Raw genomic sequence first — 10,000 nt, 5'->3', positions numbered from 1 at the left:
CACTCGCAGCACGTTTTCCTCCAGCATATCTAGTCATGGAAAAAGTTTTCGGACACCCTTACAATTTGACTCAATCCCAGTCATAGTCATTAAATATTCGCCAGAGATATTGTTTGTTTTTTTTGTGTGTGCATATATAATAATAATAAGGCAAAATCAGAAATCTGAATTCTTGTAGTTCTTGTATTCGCTCACTCATTATTTTCTGTCAACTTTTTTGCTAGTTTAACTGCCTGGCCAACATTTTGTTCCTTTTTTGTGGATGAATAATTGTTTTAATATTGCAACAGTCTCAATTATTATTTTTTTCCTTCCTTCTTCCTTGGTAGAAGAAAGACATGGAAGTCCTGCGCGGCTACCTGTCCCTGCACCAGGCTGGGGAAAGCCTCACCCTGAAGTGGACGCCGAACCAGCTCATCAACGGCACGCTGGGAGACTGCGACCTCGAGAAGAGGTACACGCGGACACAAGTGCAATTATTTTTTTTACGATTGGAACTGTAAAGACTTTTGTGGCTGCTGTTAATTTCGAACCTCATCCCCTGTTGACAGCATATACTGGGACTACGCGCTGACTGTACCCCTGCGACAGATTGTCTGTATTCACTGTCACCAGCGATGTGAGTAAAGTGCTGATGATGCAGTCCTCACTTATCTAGTCTGTGACCAACAGAACACTGCTAACTCATTTTTTTTTTTAAAAATCATGCAATTTTACAAAATAATGGCCTGCACCTGTTTAAACGTGCCTCTTATCATAGCGGCTGTCTTGCCTCTGCTTTATTTAATTCTTTCTCAACGTTCTCTTTCCCGCCGTTCCAGCCGACTGTGGCGGCACGCTGGTTCTGGTCAGTCAGGACGGGATCCAGCGGCCACCGCTCCACTTCCCTCCAGGCGGTCACCTCCTAGCCTTCCTCTCCTGTTTGGAAACTGGCCTTTTACCGCGCGGGCAACTGGAGCCTCCGCTGTGGTCCCAGAAAGGCAAGGTGGGACAACTGGAAGCTCGGAACAAATGAAAGTGCCCAGTGTGTTGTTTGTAATTATTATTAATACTAATAATAATAATAATAATAATAATAATGATAACACTGTTGTTGTTATTATTATTATTATTATTATTATTATCATTATTCTTATAATCATCATTATTATTATTATTATTATTTTCCCACAGATGTTCTGTTATTTGAACAACATTCCTCAGCGTTTTCTAAACATGGGGGGACTGTCATAAATTTCACTGCAGTACAAACACAAAAGTTAACAAAATTCTCATTTGCATACATATATGTCTGTGTCGCATGGTGTCGTGGTATCAGCACATAAGTTTTCAAGTACGAGTTGAGTACTCAACCTCGGTATTGGAGCCGATACCTGATATCAGTGCATCCCTAATTATCATTATTAGGGAAGTCCAATGTTATCGGCCTAATTAAAAATTTATATCGGAAATTATCCGTATCGTGAAAATGCCTAAAAATGAATTCCTCGAATTTCCTAATATTACTAAATATTAAATAACAATACTTTACTTTGCTTGTCTCTACTATGCTTGATGATGTCATCAAACCGCATCGAAGCGTAACAGCAAGCGACGTGCATGTTTCAGCAGAGTGGTTTCAGTGGTGGCTGGCTGCTAACAAAGCAGCTCGTTGGTAACTGACGACATCCAGCAGGACATCGCAATACAAATTAGCCATAATGTGTTAATTCCACGACCGCATATATCAGTATCAGTTGATATCGGTTGATATCGGTATCGGAAATTAGGAATTGTACAATATCGGGATATTGGATATCGGTAAAAAAGTCAATATCGGACATCACTAATCATCATTATTATTATTATTTTTCATTATAAAGATGATGATGATGATGATGATGATGATGATGAACAACACTGTGTGTTTTCCTCAGGGGAAGGTGTTCCCTAAGCTGAGGAAGAGGAGCAGCACCGCCAGGCTCATCGACCAGGACAGGAACGGTGAAGAGCAGACGGCTGCCGACTACGTATTTCGCATCGTTTACCCCGGTTACCGCTACGACGCCAGTGAGTTGGGGGGGAAAAAGGCGTCTTCCTTTTGCGCCCTGCGCCGACCACCGCTGCTTTTTGAACCTCTGCTTAAGGCTGGCACACATTATGGGATTCCTCAAACAGATATGAGACACAGACACAAATTAGATACAGATTTAGAGGCCACGCACCTGATGACAAAATAAGACAGACTGACTGCACAAGATCTCCCTCTTCTGATCTGATTCTTCTTCAGCAGAGTATCAGGCTCTTCACGCTCAATATTCCAAATCTCTTTTGTCTCATAGCTGACAGATAGGATGTACTGTAAATAATAACAGCATCCCATTTGTTTTCATACCTTAATTAAAAATAGCAGTGGACACTCTGGACAACATTCCCTCGGAAAAAGCAGTGATGGTTGTTTTGGACCCATTACATTTGGAAAAAAACACACATAAATAAATGGGAATGATATGGGAAAAGTCATGTAGACATTGGGAATGTGGGCTGGACACTTTTTCACGTTTGTTTTTACTTCCTCTTTCGTCAGTCAGCTGACTCAGCTCTCGTCTTGATTGGCTGATGCTCCGTCACAGGTGAACTTGCACTCTGTGCATGCACCCCCGCGCACTTACAGGATTTCTAGTTGCGAGTGATAATAACAACAGCAAATGTTCACTATTCATTTTACGAGCACCACAATAAAAAAATCTGACACAATGTCATGTGCAAACACCGGGCCTTTGCTGGCTCTGATTGGAAGGGGGAGATGAGGACAAATAATCGGGCCTGATCATCCTGCAGCACAGTGGTTCTCAACTTGGTGGAGTCTCAAGATCCATATTTCTTCCTTAACATGAAGTCGGGAGCCAAACGTATTCCACAAAAATTAAAATGGTAGCCCACTGTCTATCATGTTGGGTAAAAAACAGCTCCCAGACCCATCAGCTGGAAACCGCTGCTGTAGTGTGTACCCGCCTTCAGTTATTGTTCCATGTGATGCAATGAGGAAGTCGAGGTGTCGCCGTGGCGTCTTTTCCCCTTTTCGGACGGTGGTCAGGTGGCATTGCTGTTCTAACTGTGTCCTCTGTTGTCCCGCCGGTGCCGAGCAGTCACTATAAACTACCACCACACCACGGGCAGCCGCGCCCCGTCGCTGGACGACGACGAGGAAGAGGAAGATAGGCTCCATGCTATGATCTCAATGATCTGCTCGCGGAACCTCACAGACCCTAATGTCATGAAAGGTTTTTATCACCTGATCACCACACACCCAGCTCCCTCACCCCCCCTCGCTCTCTCAGAGACCTCACCTCACCCCTCTCCCCCAGCTTTGACCCCCGCCTAACGCCCCCGCCATATCTCATCCCCCTCCCCCCCCGCCACCTGGCTGTCTGCCTGTCTGTGTGCTGCTGGCTGAGCCCCAACAGTGCAGTGCAAGTCAAGTCTGCCGAGTTTGCCGGAGATTTATTTTAATGATGTGGTTGTGCTCTTCCAATTTGTGTAATGGGGGAATTAAAAAAAACAAATCTGTCACAGTGCAGGGTTTGTGTGGAAATTTGCGATTCATTTAAAGGTTATAAGTTGTGTAATATTTGGAGATTTGGAGTTTTTTAAGAGAAAACGGTGACATGAAGTGGTTGCATTTTAGATTTTGCTTATGTCCCCTTAGGGACTCTGTACCATCCCTCTCCCGAGCTTGCCAGTGAACTACGGTGGCCTGCGAGCACTAACCTGGATACCTAGTCTACCTTCTTCTTTGTTGCTTGGCTCAGTATCACGTAATTTTGTGAAAGTTTCATGTTTTTATGTTTTTTACATGAAACTATCACAATTCGTCAAAGTTTTCACGTTTCATATGGTAAGTTTCACGATAATCAGTCGAAACTAAACGAAACAAGGCGTAAGCAAGACACTATGGCTAGTTTGCATGATTCGATTAAGCTGCAGTTTAAGCTTGGTTTGAGACATGGTGAGATCCTGAGCATTAATATTAGTATGCATACTTTGAGGAGGTTTTTTAAAATGCATGGTGTTGTAATTGTTGGAAGAATAAATGATTGAGACACATGATAAGACAGCCTAGTAGAGTGGCTTTGCTTGCCTCATTGTGTTTGGTTTCAATTACGTTATCATGAAAAACGTGATAATTTCATGTAAAAAAAAAATAAACTTTCACTTAATGGCAGCAATCTGCTTCCATTGTGAAATATCAGCCAATGAGTTTTGTGTCCAGAATTTCCCTCTTGAATCAATTGTGTCACTTTTGTTCTGTTTGCTGTATTTGAACGCGGGCAAAGCAGGATAACAAGTTCATAATATGTTTAACTCAACATCTGCCATGACTCAGAGTTGCACGGCGTCTTTTTACCCAAAGTCATTGTGATTATCGTGTTGTCGTCAAATCCTAATGTCAAATTTGAACTCTATCTGTGAAGAACTGTGAACAAAATGAGAGGAAGTGATGAGTAAATGGAAGCAATGACACTCGTGGCTACCACACAAAATGAGTGGGTAGAGAGGCATCTCCTTCCAAGTTGTAGCCGGTGTCCAGTACATACAGCCCTCCCTTCATGTTTGTTGCTGGTCCTCTGCTCCTGTTTACACATAGATATATAAAGTAAACAGGAATATGTGATGCGTGGACCTCTTTGAAGACACAGTCAAGTGAGCTGCTGTGTTAATGGAGTGCTGCACATGACTGACAGACGTTCCAGGTCTCTTCACTGAAGCCTGTGTGTGTGCTTGCATTCAGGGATTTTGCAGTGTCGATATTTTACTGCCATCGGGGTCAGGTAGCTTTTTGGGGCATGACTCTGCACTGTTGGGTTTGACAAGACTGTGGCCAAGAACCCGCAAATGTGCTTTTGTCTTTGTGCACTCCTTTAAAGGTCCCATATTTCACCAATTTTGAAGCACTTGGCTTCCTCAAGATTCCAGCTGGCCAGCGTCAAAGCATTAATGAAAAAAATGAAAGACTATTTAGCATATTTTTGTTTCTGCTTCACGCTAAAGCTCATGCCTTGGACCTCCCACGTGTTTGGAAGGGGACAAAAGCAAGGCGGCTGTAAGTCGAGGTAGTTGTCACCAACCTGGAAGATGTATATGCTCCCTCTGTGACATCACAAAGGGTCAGGCTTAAAAAAAAAAAAAAATGCACACACTTCCTCAAAAGTGGAGCGACACAAGGAATCTGTGGAGATTACACATTGTTGTTAAAGAACATCATATGGGACCTTTAATTACATTGATTCTTCTTTTACTTTTCATTTCTCACTTGCAACATGCTTGACAATATTTGCATGTAATTAATGCACCCTTTTCCATTGTTTGATTTTTGTACTTTTTATTTAAAAGAGCAACTGTGCAACCGTATGTTTCTGAGTATTTTGTGGCCTTCCAAAAAAACCAAAAAAAAACACTTCCTGCCCTCACAGCCTCCTCCTCCCCTGTTTGACCTCTCTCTCTCTCTGTCTCTCTCTCTGTCTCTGTCTCTCTCCTCTGTGTGTGCAGTCGTCTGCCGTGATGCTGTTCACTGTAATTCTTCACTAACCCCCCCCTTCCCCCCCCCGCCACCGCACTGCACCGACCCCCCCCTCCCCCCAAATCCCACCTCCCTCCCCCACCCCTCACATTACGGTCCTGTGGGGTTCCGCAGTAGTAGAGACGTGGAGTCCGTGTGCGAGCAGGGCTGCGTTTACCGAGCCGCAAAACAGCTGCCGTTCACGCACTAGTCCCAAAAAAGTAACGCGTAAAGAGGAGGGAGGCCTAATGTCGGTCTCGCTCCAGCATTTTTCTTTTTTCATTTTTCATTTTTTCCGCATCCTTTGTTAATATCATTTGTTTTCATGGGAGGGGCTGAGAGGGGGTTTATTGGACAGGCCAAAGCGAAGCTCCATATTTATGACAAGGTCATCAGCTCCAACCTGAAGAATTAAGGTGAAGAGCATTTGATGTCAAAACTTTTTAATTATTATTATTATTATTATTATTATTATTGTTTTTGCTTTTATTTGATTAATATTATTACTTTTATGATTTACTCCTCCCCTTTTGTACTCCCTTTTCCTGGTGTCCATTTGTTTCTTGCTGTCCTCAGTCCAGAGGATTTCTTTCAGTGTCTCTCGTCTCGTCTTGCCTTTGTGCATCCTGCATGGCCTGAGCTTCAGCCGCTACCCCCTGCCTGCCTTCTCTTCTCTTCTCTCACCCCTTCACCTCCCTCTCTTGTTGCCTCCTCCCGCCTCCTCCTCCTCCTCCTCCTCCTCCTCCTCCTCTCTCCTGTTTGAGCGATCTGGCCTGAGCTGCTGTCTCTCCTGGCTCCCCCCGCTAGACGGAATGGAACCGGCATGGCTCCCCTGCATCCTCTCTGCCTGTCTCTCTCCTCCAAGGCACCGTTCCTCCTCCTGCCTCCTTTAATTCGTCCCCCCATCACTTTTAGTTTCCTCTCAACACTTTATTCCCCCCCCGCCCCCCACCCCCCCACCCCCATCTCCCTCCCCCGGCTCTCTTGTCTGACATGGGTGTGAATACTTTTCATCCATTTGCTCATCTCTTGATGTCATAAATACGGAAGAGGGTGGGTTGGGCGGGAGTAGGTAGTCACCAACCAGGTAGGTAGTTGGTAGTTGTCACCAACCTGGAAGAGATGTGCGCTCCCTCTGTGCTATCACGTAGCCCCCCCCCTCCCAAAAAAAAAGTAAAATAAAGATTGCACACACTTCCTCTAAAGTGGAGCAAGCAAAAGCAACACAGGGTCAAATAGGGATTGCACATTGTTGTTCGACAACATCCTATGGGACCTTTAATTAACCTTCTAGATGTCATAAATACAGAGGGTTGGGGGGGGGGGTCAATACACGAGAGGGATGTGTTTTTAATGGTTGAGCTGAGGGACCCGTGTCATAATCCGTAACGCCCAGAGCCGAGCCGTCATCGAGTCGATGTGAGAGGACGCCCGTTTCAGACTCTCTCCCGTCTCTGCATTTAGACCACGGCGAGATGATGGAGATGCAGGGTTTCGGAGGCAGCCCGTTGTCGTGGCAACAGGCGGACGTGGTAGCCGCTCAGGAGTCGCTGTGCCAGTCCTGCTCCACGGCCGCCAGCAACGTGTCGTTCGACTACCTGGCCAGCTGCACCTGCGCGCACGACCCTGCGGACATCCACACGTACGTTCCTGAAAAGTCAAATTTAAGGGGATGGGTCAACCCAAAATTTCCTGTTTCACCTGTTTGCTACCCACAACAAAAGCCTTTTTTTTTTCTTTTCTTTTTTTTAAATCCATGTAACTTGTGTCACTATGGTGTCACCCAACTGTCTAGCAGACATATTGGTCCACGTGCACTCGGAAAGACATGTCGGCTTACACATGACTTCTGCAAGTATGGGAACGCTTAAAAGTTAAGTGTGTAATATTTGGAGATTTGATTTTGAAGAAGAAACAGCGACATCAAGTGGTTACATTTTAGATTGCAGCGTCTTTCACTCTCACTCCCCCTCCTGAACTTGCAAGTGAACTACGATGGTACGCAAACCTAGGTTCCCCCGTCTACCTTAACATAAGAACTATTCTTTGGGTAAGAAAACCAAATTTTTTATTAATTAATTGGTGGGCAGTATATGAAGCTTTTACCAATCTAATGAAATAAATATATCATAAATCAAGCCAAATATTGCACACTGGACCTTTAACATCTTGTTGATCTCATGGACATCACGGCGTTAACGTTAGATTACGAATACTGCTGGAGCAGTGGGAAACATGTTTTCTTTACTGTTTAATTTACGTAACCGGTCCATTGGGTGGCGCAATCTCCCCCTTGGAAATGTCATTAGAGGCACAGTGATGACTTGTAAATGAGTGAAACATCAGTTCTGGGTGCACGACCTCTTAAAGAATCAGGCAAAGAAGACAGGAGAACACGTCTGATATAATTTCATTCTTGGAAGTGTTACTGTAAAGTTGCTGTATTAGTGAATTGCACATTGCTGTATTCTGTTTTTTTAAGTGGTTTTTTTTTTTTTTTTTTTTTCTAAATGAAAAGTGTTTCCCTGTCGCGGCTCCGCAGTAATGACAGATTTCTTTCCCATCAGTGTTCCTCTTAAGATGCTGTGCCAGAACATGAAGAGGCAGATAGTGTCCAGAGCTTTTTATGGATGTGAGTATATAGTGCCCCCCCCCTTCTTTCCACTGCATTCCGATCAGACTGCTGCATCTACTTAAATTCAAAATATGTTGGTGTAATGCATGTTTTAAAAAAAAATGTTTTTCAGTGCCCACTGCATAATAAAGATTTGAGTAATACACCATAAATGTATGCATCTGTAGAACACAGACGCACATAAAAAGCTACTAGAGAAATACATTTGCAAATACAATTATTATAGGATCATAAATTTGCATCTGCAGTGTTACTGAATAGTTTTGATTGAGCTGTTAAAACGAGTGTTGCAATTGTAAAATAAAAATCATAATTTGTGCCTCAAATAGCCATAAATGCGCCGATTCACTATAGAGATATGCTTGTTGGTCTCTAATAGTATATAACACAATATAATTTTCTAATATTTTTGAGTAGATCAGTTTATTCTTGGCTCTGCCAATGGTTCATGGTTTAAATAATATCTCAGTGAAGCAAGAGAGGCGCGACAGAGAATTCGAGAACAAGCTTTTGCCACTGTGGAGAGGTCTAAGTTGAAGCTGCTGCCTGTGTCCAGGGCTGGCCTACTGTCGACACCTGTCCACCGTGCGGACTCACCTGTCGGCTCTGGTCAACCACAACATCGTCCCTCCAGACAGACCCTGCGAGGCGTCCGGGGGTCTCAGCAGAGAGGTGTGGAGCAAGTACCAGAAGGACTGCAAGGTGGGCCACGAAATATCCGAGACTATCTGAACTCTGCCCTCACCGCACCTCTGCAGGTGATAGATCGTGGTTACCCTGCACTGCACTGTGCAGGTCTCGTTTTTTTTTTTTTTTTTTCGTTTTTTTTTTTTAATAGTCATCCCTCAAAATGAGCAATCGTCTATTTTAACACACCCTGTGGGCAGTCTGTAATTTACCGACCCTGATCTATCAGGACCTAAAATGCAGTGCAAGGCAGTTCCACTCACTGCCTGAGAAGAAATAGATTCAGCGTTTGCGTCACATAAATTAAATGATGTTCAATTGGCTGTGGATGGAATGAAGTCATTGCAAGGGTCTGGCATCTGCTTGAATTACATTTTTTTTCCCCTTTAATTCAGGAAAAGAAGAATGAATGTTCATAATTTCCTCAGACCTTTGTGGCACCATTATGCATCGCGTTGCTCGGAGCTCCGACTTGGCGACGACACGTCTGTCCGACTCACTTTCTAGATTAGGCGTGGGCGCAAACTACGGCCCGGGGGCCATATGTGGCCAGTAAGGCTTTGAACTAGTAGTCACTAGGTAATATCTATTTTTCATCTCTTTTTACAAGTGTTTTAAGAGTAATTCCAATAAAGAGCTAAATCAATAGACACTAAAGAACATGTTTTCTACATATCCCATGATATATTTTTTCCTCCTATGATGTGGGTCACCAAAAACACTCCATCCATCTGCTGCTCCTCCGGCCCCCTCTGTCACATTTTAGAACCCATGTGGCCCCCACCAGTCAGAAAGTTTGCCCACCTCTGTTCTAGGTGATTTCTGTTTGTTACAGTGTCCCCCTCTGTGTATTTGTTTCCCTTTGTTTGTCACTTTCACAACGTGAAGGCGAGTGAGATCTCGACCAGTCACACCTCAGCAATGCTATTTTTCGCTGTGTTAATTGCTCGTTAACGTGCACCAGCAGGCACGAACGCAACTGATTCAGCCGCGTTTGTCTCCCAAAGGCGCCGTGGCTTAAAATAGTCGTTTTTTCATTTTTTTGGTTTATTTTTAAATGGAGTGACGCAAGTGTTGCCGAACAGATTCAACTTCTGCGGTGAAGATTCTGATGGCAAGTCTGTGAAACTTAAAAAAAA

The 10,000-nt window shown here is 43.9% G+C and overlaps 1 protein-coding gene across 3 annotated transcripts in view; it reads left to right on the top strand.

Annotated features, from left to right (window-relative positions):
* The window catches only part of sgsm2 (small G protein signaling modulator 2), a 65,128-nt gene that overhangs the window by 45,559 nt on the left and 9,569 nt on the right, over window positions 1-10,000 (top strand). For 2 of the 3 annotated variants that reach the window (XR_012928173.1, XM_076035872.1), the window contains exons 8-15: window positions 330-454; window positions 552-619; window positions 822-985; window positions 1,917-2,049; window positions 3,129-3,263; window positions 7,004-7,181; window positions 8,107-8,171; window positions 8,731-8,876. Coding sequence is in view for 2 of the 3 variants with exons in the window: in XM_076035872.1 (XP_075891987.1) it covers window positions 330-454; window positions 552-619; window positions 822-985; window positions 1,917-2,049; window positions 3,129-3,263; window positions 7,004-7,181; window positions 8,107-8,171; window positions 8,731-8,876 (1,014 nt within the window). In the remaining variant the exon portion in view is untranslated. The remainder of the gene's footprint in view (window positions 1-329; window positions 455-551; window positions 620-821; window positions 986-1,916; window positions 2,050-3,128; window positions 3,264-7,003; window positions 7,182-8,106; window positions 8,172-8,730; window positions 8,877-10,000) is intronic. The other variant, XM_076035873.1, reaches the window with a different exon arrangement.

The sequence above is a fragment of the Nelusetta ayraudi genome, unplaced genomic scaffold (genome assembly GCF_046127955.1).
Source record: "Nelusetta ayraudi isolate G7.1 ecotype Tasmania unplaced genomic scaffold, CSIRO-AGI_Nayr_v1 ptg000048l, whole genome shotgun sequence".
Lineage (NCBI taxonomy): Eukaryota > Metazoa > Chordata > Actinopteri > Tetraodontiformes > Monacanthidae > Nelusetta > Nelusetta ayraudi.
The sequence above is the reverse complement of the archived record's forward strand: the minus strand, read 5'-3'. Positions and strand labels throughout refer to the sequence as shown.